The sequence below is a fragment of the Labeo rohita genome, chromosome 23 (genome assembly GCF_022985175.1).
Source record: "Labeo rohita strain BAU-BD-2019 chromosome 23, IGBB_LRoh.1.0, whole genome shotgun sequence".
NCBI lineage: Eukaryota > Metazoa > Chordata > Actinopteri > Cypriniformes > Cyprinidae > Labeo > Labeo rohita.
Window position 1 is genome coordinate 25,655,205 of NC_066891.1, and position 15,661 is coordinate 25,670,865.

Sequence of the window (15,661 nt, forward strand, 5' to 3'; positions counted from 1 at the left end):
AAAAGTTTTTCAAATCCTTGCTTACTTAGGAGTTGCTAACCATAGGAGTTAGCAGTTGGAGTTTTTTTTTTGTTTTTTTACAACATCAGAGACCCATGAACATGTGAATGTGTTGTTAAATTATTAAAATATACATACTTAATATCCCTGGGTTACTTAAAATAAAACTTTTTTTGTCAAGGGTTTTGACTAACAAAAACAAAAATGTGGAAATCCCTAACCTAACATTGTTGGATATCAAAATGTTATTTATGAATAATTAATAACAGGGTTGTTTTTCTTTAGTTAAAACTAAAACTATTGAAAACATTTTTATTTTGAAATAAATCAAAACTAAAATGGAAATTGAAATTGAAATCAAAAAAATAAATTAAACCTAAAAAGTAGGTAAAAAAATAACAATGTGAAAAGCACATAAATGGTAGGGCCCTGTGAAATCAGTGTATTTTTATTTTTTTTTTTCCAAAAATATTTTTTTTTTCTTAGATTCTGTTTTTTCCCTTCCCCTAGACTCTGTTTTAATGGTTTTATTAAACAAAAAGCATGTCTATTTTCAGTTTTCTAGACTCTTTTAATGGTTATATTAAAAAGATATTAAACAAAAAGCATGCCTAATGAGAAAGTCTCAAATGTCATGAAATTTCATGATTAAAAATCCTGAAACTTATGCAGTTTAACAGCAATTTATTAGGAGTTTAATAAAAATTATTTTTTTTTTTTTTTTTTTTTTTCTCTCCCTCAAATTTAGTTTTAATTCTTAAATGCACTGTTTTTTTTACATTTTTCTGGTAAATAATTTATTTTCTGGTAAATATTCCTTAAATGTTTTAATAATAAGTTTATTATTATTTAAGTTTCTGTTTGTTAAACAGTAAATTCAGTTTTTATGGCTGGCTTCCGCACATAAAAAGCACACAATTACAAAATAGTGAAATAAAATAAAAACTGAAAATTTTAAATAAAAATTATAATTTTTTTTTTTTTATAAAAACAATGCAGAATAATATCTAAATGATATATTATTTAAAAAATTCTGCTGACCCTAATCTTTATTTAAATAACAAACAAACAATCATGTAAATTATATTAGACATGCGTAATATTTGTGTCTTTAAATCCTCTCTATTTTTTTGGTTATTTTTTTTTTTTATGAAGTTGCTTATATGTGATTTTAAAAGGTTTTGGTGTGTTTTTTTTTTTTTTTTTTTTTTTTTTTAACTTTTAACTCTATTCTTTTCTTTGTAAAACACTTTTAGAAGTAACTTTTCAAGGTGCTGCATAAAATAGTTTATTATTATTATATTAGTAATTATTATGAAAAAAAAATCATAAAATGCATTATATTCCAATTATTATATTCCATTATATTTTTATATTCCATTATAATTTTATTATATTCCATTATATATTTTTTTAACTTTTAACTCTATTCTTTTCTTTGTAAAACACTTTTAGAAGTAACTTTTCAAGGTGCTGCATAAAATAGTTTATTATTATTATATTAGTAATTATTATGAAAAAAAAATCATAAAATGCATTATATTCCAAATCCCTAACAGTTATGTGCATTTCCATTCAAATTACTTCAACTGATTTATTTCTTCAAAATCCCTCCATCACTTCACTTCATAGCCTTGAGTTCATAATAATAAACTTCATGTGACTGTCTGTTTAGGATCAAACATAATGGCCTTATAATTCCTAATATTCATCAGCTTCAGTAATGTCTTACAGATCAGAGCAGAACTGTATGATCAAAGCGCTTTATCTTCATGCTAAGTTTAGCATTCCCTGCGATAATCTAGTGGTGCAATGCAGCAAAATGTGAAAAATATTTATTATATAACATTCATTACTTCATTTAAATATTTAAATATTGCTTGTGCACCAAGAAAAATGTTTTTTGTACATCTTGAATAGCTCTTGGTTTCCAGCAGACCAGCATTCATAATCTTACTGTCTTTCTCTCCTGCAGAAATGGTGAAGGGCTGGTGGTGGATCAAAGAACCGGAGGAGCTGACAGCCATTCTGAGCGCCCTCCACCCCCGAGGCATTCGAGAGAAAGTGCTGCACAAACACCTCACCAAACACATGGAGTATCTGTCTGAGGTCTGCACGCGGACCGTCACCGGTGAGGAGCGGCAGCACGTACGCAGTGTGACTGCAGGCTTTAGTTTATGGCAGTGTGTGTTAAGTTCATTCTTTTCCATCATTTCCTCTCAGATCCCATCTTCCAGATGAAAGTGGAGGACGGCGATGCCCTGCTGGAGGCGTCTAAACAGCTGTGGAATGAGCAGGAGAGAGTCCTGCAGTTAGACATCAGTGTTCTCCAGTGGGTGGAAGACTTGGAGCAGAAGGTCGTCGCTGCAGACCTTCAGCTCAAGGTAAAGAAAATGTGTTGAAGGATTAGAATACACTTCCAGAATACAAATTTCCTGGTAATTTACTTACCCCTATGTCATCCAAGATGTTCATGTCTTTCTGTCTTCAGTTAAAAAGAATTAAGGTTTTTGAGGAAAACATTCCAGGATTTTTCTCCATATAGTGGACTTCAGTGGGGATCACAGCTCCAAATTGTAGAAAAAAACAAAAAAAAACAAAAATCAACTTGTATACTTTTTAACCACAAATGCTCATCTTGCACTAGCTATACTAGATAGAGATATATATATATATATATATATATATATATATATATATATATATATATAGATAGATAGATAGATAGATAGATAGATAGATAGATAGATAGATAGATAGAGGGTGGGTGAAAAGTAACTAGGCTATATATATATATATATATATATATATATATATATATATATATATATATATATATATATATATATATATATAGATTTATATTTAGATTTAGATTTAGATTTAGATTTATTAATTTTTTTTTTTGTTATTGTAGAAAATGTTATTGCTTTTGGTTCATTAAAATGCAATTAAACTGTTAAAATGGAAAACAGAGAATCTGGTAAAACTAGAACAGAATTTAAGAAAAAATAAAACATTTCATAAAGCCCTAAAAAGTCATTTTTGTTCAACTTTTAATAAATTATGAAATGGTTTATTTCATGTTTAATGATCTTAGTTTATTAGACATGCTTTTTTTTTTACTACAATGTAATCTAACCATTAAAACAGAAACTAGAAAAATTTAATCCAGGAAATTAAAAAAAAAAAAAAAAATCTGGGAAAAGAAAAAAATAAATAAAACGGATTTCCTAGGCCCACTTGCGTTTCTTTGCAGGTTTGCTTGGTACTTTTGCCTACATCACATAATGCGTGAGGTTGAGCTAGTGCAAGATGTTTTTTTATTAAAAAAAAATAAAAAATAAAAAAGACACATCGTTTCTCCAGCTAAGACCCTTTTTCTTTGTCTGGGATCGTGCAGAGCCCTTTGAAGCTGTATTGAAACTGCAATTTAGACCTTTAACACACTGATCCCCAATGAAGTCCACTATATGGAGAAAAATCCTGGAATGTTTTCCTCAAAAACCTTCATTTCTACTTAACTGAAGAAAGACAGACATGTACATCTTGGATGACATGGTGGAGAGTAAATTACCAGAAAATGTTTACTACTTTCATCAGATTCATAAAGCACTTTTTTTATTGAAATAATCACTCCATTTGTAACCACAGGGTGGCACTGTTTGTTTGTGCTAGATTCACAGCACACAAGTGCACTCACTTTAACACCATGTCCACAATCTTTATTTCAGGTGGCCCTTCCCAATGGAGAGAGTGAATCGGAGGCTAGTGAGGAATCATCAAACTCTCAATTTCAGGTAGTGAAAACTCACTCAAGTGCTCTGTTTTCAGACTATTTGTATGCAAAAGACATACAAAGCTGTTATGGCATTAGCAAAACGTAGCAAACTAATTAGCAAAGAAGGAGTTGTAATTTCCTTTTGTCCTGGTTTCAGATGTATACCCCTCCCGAGGCGGACTCCACGCGGGATGACCTGCAGTATTACGAGCACGAAATTGACCCCAAGGACGACTGGATGGTCAAAACCAAGAAGGAATGGTCCGACCTCCTGCGAGTTCCCAGCAACCCCTTGGACCTGGCCGTTCTCCGCTTGACTAATCTGGAGAGGAACATCGAACGGCGTTATCTGAAGGAGCCGCTGTGGAATCTGTCTGAGGTGGTGCGCTTGGCGCCTCTCACCCCTCCGCCCGGTGGAGAGGAGGTCCCATTAGATGCTGTTAGGTGGGTCTTTAAAAAAAACTTTTTCAGCCTACATCAAAACAAATCATTGTTTCAAATTCTGCAGTATGTTATATGTGCTCTCGAGCTTATCAGGCATGTGTTTGTGTGTCTTTGTAGCTTGGAAAGCGAGATCACACCCAGGTTGAGGACGTGGCGACAGGCCCTGGACCGCTGCCGCAGTGCGTCTCAACTCTCTCTCTGTCTGCTGCAGCTGGAGAAAGCCATCGCCTGGGAAAGATCCATCGTCAAAGTGGTGAGAGCACACACACATCCACTCAACTTCACAGCCTGTGCCAGTATTATACTTTTTTTAATATATAATATAATATAATATACCTGACAGATACCACTAAAATAGGTGTCTTGAGAACATCATCTGTTTTTGGTCTTAAGTGGTTAAGTATGGTGGATGTTAGTAAAATGCAGTGTTTATTTTCTAACCATAATTATGGTAATTTTGTTGTGTTTTGCCTGTGAAATCTGCCTATGAAATGTTTTAATTTTTTTCCCTCAAATTCTTTTTATTTTTTTTTTTTTTTATGTTCTGGATTTCATTTTAATGGTTTAATTAAATTAAAAGCTTGTCTAATTAATTGAATTTATAAAAACATATGTAACTATTTTAATTCCCCTCTCCCAGAAATTGTTGTATATTTTAATTTTTCTGGTAATCAAATGAAGGCATAAAACAGAAGTTTAATTTGTATTTTTATGTATTTTTTATATGCTGCACAACAGGTTTACTGTTAGTTAAAAAATGTTTTTTTTAACTGGTTAAAAAAATGTGATTTATTTTTTAAAACAATTTTTAAAGTTTTAATAATTTTTTTAAGAACATTAAGATGATGATAATAATAATAATAATAATAATAATAATAATATATTTCTGTTATATATTTTTATAATATATTTTTATATATATATATATATATATATATATATATATATATATATATATATATATATATATATATATATATATATATATATATATATAATTATTTTATTTTTTTTTTTTTTTTTTTTTTTTTTGAAAGAAGTCTCTTCTGCTCACCAAGCCTGCATTCATTTGATCCAAAACACAGCAAAAAAAATTTTTTTTATTTAAAACAACTGTTTTCTATTTTAATATATTTTAAATAGTAATTTATTCCTGTGATCAAAGAATCAGCATCATTACTCCAGTCTTCAGTGTCACATGATCCTTCAGAAATCATTCTAATATTCTGATTTGATGCTCAAGAAACATTTTGGATTATCATTATCACTATTTAAAACATTTTTTCAGGATTCTTTGATAAATAGAAAGATCCAGAGATCATCTGAAATAAAACGCTTTTGTAACGTTATACACTATACCCATTCAAAAGCTTGTAAAAAAAAGAAATTAATGCTTTTATTTAGCAAGGATGCTTTAAATGAATCAAAGGTGATGATAAAGATATTAATAATGTTACAAAGATTTCTATTTCTGATAAATGCAGTTCTTCTAAACTTTCTATTCATTAAAGAAACCTGAAAAAATCTACTCTGCTGTTTTCAGAATATTAATAGTAACAAAAAATGTTTTTGAGCAGTAAATCAGAATATTAGATTGTTTTCTGAAGGTTCATGTGACACTGAAGACTGGAGTAATGATGCTGAAAATTCAGCTTTGATCACAGGAATAAATTACGTTTTAAAATATATTCAAATAAAAAACAGTTATTTTAAATAGTAAAAATATTTCCAAATTTAACAAATTTTAGACTGGTAGTGTAAATAAGAAAATGCTTATGAGCTCTGGAGATGATGTTCATGTCCTCATATATTGAGACACAAGCACTAATAATTTGACAAATTCCATGATATTATATGTTATTAAAGTCATTGTGCTCTATTGTTGTATAAATTGGTGTTGATGTGTCCACAGACGTGTCAGGTGTGTCGTAAGGGTGATGATGATGAGTACCTGCTCTTGTGTGATGGCTGTGATCGTGGCTGTCACATGTTCTGCCTGAGGCCAAAGGTCATGCAGGTGCCAGAAGGCGACTGGTTCTGTCCCACCTGCGTTGCCAAGGTAATGTGACCAGGATGTTCCAAATTTTACAGACAAAAAGTTTAACTATCCAGCTTCTGTTTTTGCCCCAATTGTACATTTTTTTTTTGCCAATGTTTGCCTGTGTTTGTAAGAGAAACTAAGAAACTTAATTTTGCAGGAAAACGGTGAATCTCCGAGATCACAGCGCTCATCACGGAAGAGATCAAAGCTGCGGAAACGGCGTCTGGCAGAGGATAGTTCAGACGAGGATGAGGGGTACAAACGAGGCATGACCACGCGGCAAAAAGACGCTGCAGCTTCCACAAGTGGGACAACCATCTCACCCTCCAAACGTAGACGGATGGCCACACGAAATCAGCCTGACCTCACCTACTGCGAGTGAGTACAAAATACTTTTTTGTTACAAAATACATGTTACAGTATATAAATATTTTATATAAATGTATATAAATTTATATTGTTTTAAAACTCAACTTGAGAAAAGCAGATGTTGACAGAGAAAATAATTTTAGATTTTTCCATTTGTATCTGTTATAAATTAAGATTAGTTGCATTTAATTTTCACTAACATTCAGTAAAAAAAAAAAAAAAAAAAAAAAAAAAACATTTTAAATGTTTGAGAATTTCAAGTGTTTAACTTTTTATTATTATTATTATTATTATTATTATTATTATCAATTTATAATTATTTTTAAGTGGCAATTTATATGTCAGTGGGTTGCCTGAATGAAAAATGAACAGAAGTGATGTTTAAAGTTCTGTTGTCGTTTGAAAATTGATTTTGGTGCATCTCTTGAGTGTAAATGAATTCAGTACGTGGAATAATTAGTGTGTGTCATGGAATAATTGTTGAGCTGTTTGATGTGCTGTAGGATCATTCTGATGGAAATGGAGGCTCACTCAGACGCCTGGCCTTTCCTGGAGCCGGTCAATCCCCGCCTGGTGCCTGGCTACCGACGCATCATCAAAAACCCCATGGACTTCCTCACTATGAGGGAACGACTTCTGCAGGGAGGGTAAGAGAGAATGTGTGCTGGACAGAGCGGATCACAATATTACAGCAGTGTTGAGTCATCAGCTATATCCAGGAATAGTGTTTATTAGATCAGTTGAATGCTATTTTTTTAAATGCTATTTTAAATGTAACTTATTTAGTTTTTTTTATTTAATTTATTTTTAATAAAATTTGGTTACGTAATTCTAATTTATTTAATAACTAATTCAGATTTTTTTTAAAGCTTTCATAATTCATACTTAAATGTAATGGATTATATTTGCCAATTCTGTAACTTCTAATGTTGGTTTTAAAAAAAATACACAAGTCATGTTTTTTTAAAAGTAAGATTTTTAATGTTTTTAAAGAAGTCTTCAGTGTCACATGATCCTTCAGAAATTATTCTAATATGCTGATTTGCTGTTCAAGAAACATTATTATTATTATTATTATTATTATTATTTAAAACAGTTGAGAATTTTTTTTCCAGGATTCTTTGAATAGAAAGATCCAAAGATCAACATTTATCTGAAATAAAAAGCTTTTGTAACATTATACACAATACCATTCAAAAGTTTGGAGTCAGTAGCTTTTTTTTTTTTTTGTGTGTGTGTGTGTGTATCTGTGAAAGAAATAATAGAAATTAATACTTTTATTTAGCAAGGATGCTTTAAATTGATCAAAAGTGATTACAAAAGATTTCTATTTTAGATAAATTTCAGATAAACTTTCTATTCATCAAAGAAACCTGAAAAAAAAATTCTACTCCGCAGTAGTAGTAGTAGTAATAATAATAATAATAATAATAATAATAAATGTTTTTGAGCAGCAAATCAGCATATTAGAATGATTTCTGAAGGATCATGTGACACTGAAGACTGGAGTAATGATGCTGAAATTTCAGCTTTGAAATCACAGGAATAAATTACATTTTAAAATATATTCAAATAGAATATATATATAACTCCATGTATATACATACATATACGTGTGTGTGTGTGTATATATATATATATATATATATAATTTTATGTATATATACATTTATAGAATTTTAATTTAAACTGAAATTGTGGTGTTGTCTTTAAATTATTATAATTAAATTAGAATTCATTTTAAGGATAAAAACTTTGCAAGATGTCTGCTAATCTTGTAAGCTACACAGGTAGCCTAATTGTTTGCACACATTAAAGGTTACAATTAACAACAATTAAACTATTACTACTATAACTATTAAATTCAGTTACTGTTTATTATTAAATGTAGTAATCAACACTGAAGTAGTAAATTGTATGCAAACATTTAGATTGTACATAAGGCAGTTTTTACATATAAAAAGTATACATGTATATAAATATAAATATATTTAAATAATGAAATGATGAAATAGTAATTTATTAATGAACATTTTTAACATTTTAACTCTTGTAAAGAAAATTAATATATGTATAGGGTTACACTTCTTTATTTTTCTTTATTTTATTTTGTTTAGACATTCTACTAACTATAAGTAACTTTGCAACTACATGTAAACTAATTCTCATTAATTTGCAACTACATGTCTGCTAACACTCAGAGCAGACTGTTATGTTAGGTTTAGGGTTAGTAGAATAAGTTGACATACTTGCAAAGTTTAGAAGATATTAAGCAGACAGTCTACTAATACTCTGACTAGTTGACATGCAGTTGCAAAGTTACTTACTGTTAGTAGAATGTCTAAAGTGGACTATCAACACAAAGTGTTACCATTTCTATAGTTCTATGTTTATGTAAACTCTTCAGTTTTTAAACAGAAAATCCACATAATCTTATGTGGGTTTTTAGTGTTATCTGTTATGTTTCAACCTTAACTTTTGTTCAAAAAAGAAAAAATAATAATTTGAGTTGTAAACCTTCATCTGTGTTTATTCCTGCGTGTCTCAGGTACTGCAGCTGTGAGGAGTTTGCCGCCGACGCTCAGCTGGTGTTCAACAACTGCGAGCTCTTCAACGAGGACACGTCAGAAGTGGGCAAGGCCGGACACGCCATGCGCCGCTTCTTCGAGAGCCGCTGGGCGGAGTTCTACGAGAACAAAGACAAATAGAGACGCTGCCCTCTGCCGCATGGGAGGAAGCAGTCGAACGCCACGCCCCCTTTGATGCTACTACTAAAAACTCTGTCTGGAGAGCCAGTCCTCCAGTCCTCTGTATGCATACACATGTAGATATATGTATAGATTTGTTCTGTTCGTTTTACAAGTACCTGTTCGTCCCCCTCACTCGCCTTGACAAGGTTAAAGCATTTCTGGTATTACAAACGTCGCATCTTTATTCAGCTCCATCCGTCACTCCTTCGGAGTAGAAGTACTTCTTCAGGACTTGATCGGGTCACACTTGATGTCACGTGTCGCAGACACACCTCTATCAGGACGTTCTCACTCTTCGACCATTTTACTCGAAGCCTTCTGCTCCGTGATGTATAGGTCGTGGACCACGCGTGTCCCCTTGATTGAAAATGTAACGTAACGTGCTTTCGAGACTAGAAGCAATTTCCTCAGTATATTTTTTATTATATGCTATATATACACTTAAAGACAGAAAAAAAATAGTCTGGATTATTTAATAGCAATAGACTGTAGTGAATCTGTACAGACCACGTCGTAGAGAGATGTATAGGTGACTCATGAAATGGCCAGTAAACATACTATATCACGTGTAACTCATCACGTCTTTCGCTTGTAGAGTATTGGTCTTACGAACTGGAGGATTGACATTTCACTAGGGTATTTTTTTCTGTCACGCCCCCTGAATCCAGAAAGCAATCAGTGTTTGTGCATAAGGAAATCTGATGTAATGCCAACAGCAGAAAGGCCCGTTTTAAACTTCTTGTTTTTAAGCTCCGCTAGCTAGATAGCCGTTTTCAAAGCTTTTGCTTGGTGTATGACTATTGTCTGTGGGGAAAAAAAACTTTAGACTGTATTGATATTGGTTTATATGGAACGGATATGTACGTACTTATGACAGTATAGTTTTGTTTAGCGATGCTTATTCGCTGTCTCTTCAGTATCTGGTTTGCTCTTGGTTTTCATGAACATGGCAGTTTGTTGGGTTTCTGAAACCGTCACATCCTCAGATGTTTAGGCTGTTTGTTTTAAAGATGTGTGTGTATGTGTGTGTTTGTTTGAACCTGGACCAACTCCCTTAAAAAGGACTTTTGTTTTGTTTTTTTTTGTTTTTTTTTACACTCATCTTTTGACATTAACCATGCTTTCTCAAATTAAAAAATGCCTTGCATCATTACTGGTGTAACTGACCCTTACGTTTTCCTCACATTCACAATTTTTCTTAGTCAGAAACAGTGCACTGAGTATAGGAGCGTCGTAGAGCACACTATTCATGTTCGTTTCCCATGTTTCCATACACTGAACTCGATCCGCGCGGTAGGAAGTGCGCCATTCGCTCTGTGTTCCTCATCGTACAAAAGGGACATGTTTGCTTCTCTTTTTTTACAGACGGTAAAACCTGAAGACAGTACTAGAAAATTCAACCAAATGTGGTGTCTAGTGAATTTTTAATAATGTACAGTTTTTGTGACTTTAAATTTGTTCCTTTCTATATTTTTAGGACCAATATATCGTTTTTAAGAGGCGACATTAAATGACCATGTTGTTTCAAGGTAATGTAACACACGTGCATCTGTAGAATGTACTGTAAGCGGAAATAAAAACACATCTAGTAGACGAAAACTTGTCTCCTGACTTTATGAACTTAATTGTCTGGTAATGAAGTTTCATGTTTAAGCAGTATCACACAAGCACTGATGATTGCAGGTGTGATATTGCTTTTACACAATAATTTATGTTTTATACATAATATTTGCAGTTACAGTTTGTCGATTTTTCTCCAGCACCAAAAATAGTCAAAGGAGAATCATTGCGCGTCTCCAAACAATATTGTTACCTAAATGAAACAGTACTTTTGAATGATTTGATTGAATGATTCAATGACTCATAGGTTCAATTTGAACCAGTGTAAATTACTCTGAATACTTACCTACTGTATAGTCTATATTTGTAGTACATGCATTATTTATTTATTTATTTATTTATTTATTTATTTATTTATTTTAAAAAGGTGCTAAAGTGTTTTTAAACAAACTTATTGAGTGAATAATTCAATGACTTGTTCACAGACTTGTTTCCATTTGGAGTTAATTACCTTAGGCCTACTTAAAAATATTTAGATGCTAAAGTGTTTTCAAATAAAACTATTAAGTGAATGGTTCAATGACTCATTCATAGACTTGACATGAATTGCTATATGCCTGCTTCTTTTGAATCAGTGCTTTTGAATGATCTGATTGAGAGAATGATTCAATGACTCACTGATAGAATAATTTTTATCCAGAGTAAATTATACTGTGTCTGAATACTTACCTCCTATGTAGTCCACATTTATAGTACATACTTTAAAATAAAAAAAGTGATAAAATGTTTTCAAATGAGCCTCTTGAGTAAATGATTCAAATGTTTGACCTGTCTGAATGCTTCCCTATTATATAGCCCATATTTTTAGTACATACATACTTTTTGAATGATCTGATTGAGTGAATGATTCAATGACTCACTTACAGATTCATTTTGATTTGAGTAAATTACCTTGTCTAAATACTTCCCTGCTATATAGTCCATATTTATACTACATACCTTTCTTTAAAAAAAAAAATGATAAAGTACTAAAGTGTTTTCAAACGAACCTATACTCTTTTCGTAGATTTGTTCCCATCTTAAATTAATTACCATAGACCTGCTTCCCTTGAATCAGTGCTCAGTGCAGATCATATTGAGGGAATAATTCAATGACTCACTCATAGATTCATTTTGATCCAGAGTAACTGAACCTGTGTCTGAATACCTCCTTATCTAGTCCATATTTATAAGGCCTCTTTTTTGTTGTTTTTAAAAAGAATGCGCTAAAATGTTTTCAAAGGAACCTTTTGAGTGAATGATTTAAGGACTCACTTATAGAATCATTTTGATTTCAGAGTAAATTACCTTGTGTCTGAATACTTCCCTACTACATCGTCTTAAAAATATTTAGATGCTAAAGTGTTTCCAAATGAACTTGAGTGAATGGTTCAATGACTCATTCACAGACTTCATGAATTACTATATGCCTGCTTCTCTTGAATCAGTGCTTTTGAATGATCTGATTGAGTGAATGATTCAATGACTCACTGATAGATTCATTTAAATCCAGAGTGAATTATACTTTCCTATTATATAGTCCATATTTATAGTGCCTCTTTTTTTGTTGTTTTTAAAAAGAATGTGCTAAAATGTTTTCAAAGAAACCTTTTGAGTGAATGATTTAATGACTCACTTATAAATTCATTTTGATTTTAGAGTAAATTATCGTGTCTACTATATCATCTTTTTCTAAAAATATTGTTCTTAAAAAAAAAAGGTGCTAAAGTGTTTTCAAATGAAACTATTAAGGTGAATGATTCAATGACTCATTCATAGACTTCGTGAATTACTGTATGCCTGCTTCTCTTGAATCAGTGCTTTTAAAAGATTCTACTGAGTGAATGACTCACTTATAGATTAATTCAGATTAAATTATACTGTCTGAATACTTCCCTACTGTGTAATCCATATTTATAGTACATACTTTACAATAAAAAATGTTTTCAAATGAACCTGAGTAAATGATTCAATGACCCACTCATAGATTCATTTTGATCCAGAGTAAATTAACCTGTGTCTGAATACTTCCCTATTATATAGTCCATATTTATAGTACATACTTTACATTAAATTACCTTTTTTTTTTCTTTTTATAAAATGTTCTACTACCCTTGTGCATAGTCTATACTCTTTTAACGGTCACATAGTTATCATTCAAACTTAGTGCTTAATTATAGCAATTGAAAATAGTTTTAAATTCAAATGCAGTACCTATTTAAAGTGTTTTGATTGGATGTCAGTGGAGGAATATTCCGGATGCTTAATAAAAACCTTTTGTGAAGAAACAGCTTATCGCTTACTGACTGACATTGCAATCAAATAGTTCTATATTTGGAGTTTATAACAAAATAGTCACTGACAACTGCACTTAACTGTTTGACATTGCACTTTCTTTAAAGGCAGAGCTGTGAAGGTTGTTAAAAATAACACTGGTTTTATTATTTTGGAGCAGGGATTTTGGAAAAGTTTCCACACCATTAGCCTCATGAAAATAAGCCAGTTTTTAACAATTGTTAAAGAGTTATTCTATATTCTGTAGAGCAGAGAGACTGTTGTGTTGTGTTGGTTGTGCTCTTCATGCCGGCGAGCAGCAGGTGGTCGGAGCGCGTCTGCACGCTTTGTGTCACACAGCTCCCTGGAGCGCAGGGTGTCTGCAGCACATGGCACAGCTCAGGCTGCTGTCTGTCCCAGCTGGGCCTGCTCTCTTTACTGCAGACCAAGGACGATCTCCTTTTACATCTCTGGAGCCATTCTTTTTCATGTTTAGACTCTTGTTTCATCTGATAAATGACCTTCATGTATAGTTTCTAAATATCACGATGTCCCATCCATGTTGTCCTGGGCTCTGTTGAAATTAGGGTTGCAAAGGGGCGGAAAATTTCCGGAAACTTTCCATGGAAACTTTGTCCAGGGAATTTTGGAAATATTCCAATTTGGAAATTTAACGGGAATTTACGGGAATTTATGGGAATTTACGGGAATTTATGGGAATTTATTGGAAATTTGGGGAAATTTAGAGAAGCTGTATCATAAACAAATATAAATTTCAACATTTTGTTTGATTATAAGCTGACATGCATGCAAACTAATACAAATTTTTAAAATGACCTTTGTTCGATTTTTTTGGAATCTGTGATGCTTTTTTCCTGGATTTAACTTTAAAAAACATAACTTATTCAAAACTGAAATCTTTTCTAACAATATAAGTTTTTACTATTACTTTTTATTAACTGAACACATCCTTATTTAATAAAAGTATTGAAAAAAAAAACATACTGACCCCAAACTTTTGAACAGTACTGTACTGTTAAAAAAGGATTTATATTTTAAATAAATACTGTTCTTTATCATTAAAGAATCCTGTAAGAAAAGGGAATTAAAAAAATATTAAGCAGCACAGCTGTTTCCAAAATTGATAAATCAGCATTTCAGAATGATTTCTGAAAATTTTACGTCAATGTGACAGTGACGACTGATGCTAAAAATTCAGCTTTTTTTATAGCAATACATTATATTTTGAAGTATATTAAAACAGAAAACTATTATTTTAAATTGTAATACTTCACAATATTACTGTTTTGTTCTGTACTTTTGATGAAAAATAAATGAAGGCTTGATGTACATAAGAAATCATACGAGATGTTCAGAAAACATTAAAAATAGGAATGTGTCCAAACTTTTGACCAGTTCTGTACTTCTGTATGAAACTGGCTGGCAGAAGGTATAAGGAATAGCACTGCAGCTTAAGCTAGCTAGCGCATGATACTTCCTAAATAGTAAATGAAATAATGCTAACTAGCTTAGATTGTTCATATCTGATTTACTGGCTAGCTACTGTATAAACACTGGGACATGAGATATACTGTATAAACATTTTGGTTTTTGCTAGTTAAACTTACCTAAACTTACTTACTTTACACAAGTAATATCAAAATTTAGATGTAGCCCTTGGGTTCAAATGCAGCAACTGTGCCTTCAGAGAAAATGGGGGGGAATTCCCCCCTTAGGTGACTACTAGGGGAACTGTGTGGGGGAGGGTCGTTTTTAGACAGTTTTTTAAATTATTATTATCTCACCTAAATGTTTGCTCAGCCAGTGTATTTGTTTTAACAATGGCATAATTTAGTTGCACAGTAGCTTACACACAGCACAAGGAAGTTTTAAACATATATATTTTTGTAATATTTATGTAATTTACATGAACACTAACCATAATATATTTTGATAGTTTGATCTGTGCATGTTATAGAGGAATGCACAGTGGATGTAGGGTGTGTGGCCTTAACAGCCCTGCAGTAAGCAGTGTGCATGTGACTGAGCAGTGTGTAGGTCAGAAATTAAACTAAAATTGCATTAAACCTGGTTGTTTTAACCAAAATTATGCTGCAAGTTTTTCTTCTCATCTACATTTACATTCCCAGTTCCTGCAATTTTGCAAATTCCCAGTTTATTCCCAATAATTCCTGTTAATTCCCGTATATTCCCATTAATTCCCGTTAATTCCCATATATTCCCGTTAATTCCCATGGAAAGTTTCCAGTCTTGAAAATTCCCGGAATTTTGCAACCCTAGTTGAAATATGTGACCCTGGATCACAAAACCAGTCATAAGGGTCATTTTTTCAAAATTGAGATCTATACATCATATTAAAGCTGGATAAATAAGCTTTTCATT

General features: G+C 31.9%; 1 protein-coding gene across 3 annotated transcripts in view; it reads left to right on the plus strand.

Annotated features, from left to right (window-relative positions):
* Positions 1-11,176, plus strand: part of baz2a (bromodomain adjacent to zinc finger domain, 2A) — a 40,777-nt gene extending 29,601 nt beyond the window's left edge. For 2 of the 3 annotated variants that reach the window (XM_051096228.1, XM_051096229.1), the window contains exons 22-30: positions 1,976-2,131; positions 2,224-2,384; positions 3,735-3,800; positions 3,939-4,225; positions 4,343-4,478; positions 6,138-6,284; positions 6,424-6,644; positions 7,139-7,282; positions 9,184-11,176. In XM_051096228.1, the coding sequence (XP_050952185.1) occupies positions 1,976-2,131; positions 2,224-2,384; positions 3,735-3,800; positions 3,939-4,225; positions 4,343-4,478; positions 6,138-6,284; positions 6,424-6,644; positions 7,139-7,282; positions 9,184-9,343 (1,478 nt within the window). In that variant the 3' untranslated portion in view covers positions 9,344-11,176. The remainder of the gene's footprint in view (positions 1-1,975; positions 2,132-2,223; positions 2,385-3,734; positions 3,801-3,938; positions 4,226-4,342; positions 4,479-6,137; positions 6,285-6,423; positions 6,645-7,138; positions 7,283-9,183) is intronic. The other variant, XM_051096230.1, reaches the window with a different exon arrangement.
* The last annotated feature ends 4,485 nt before the right edge of the window (positions 11,177-15,661 follow it).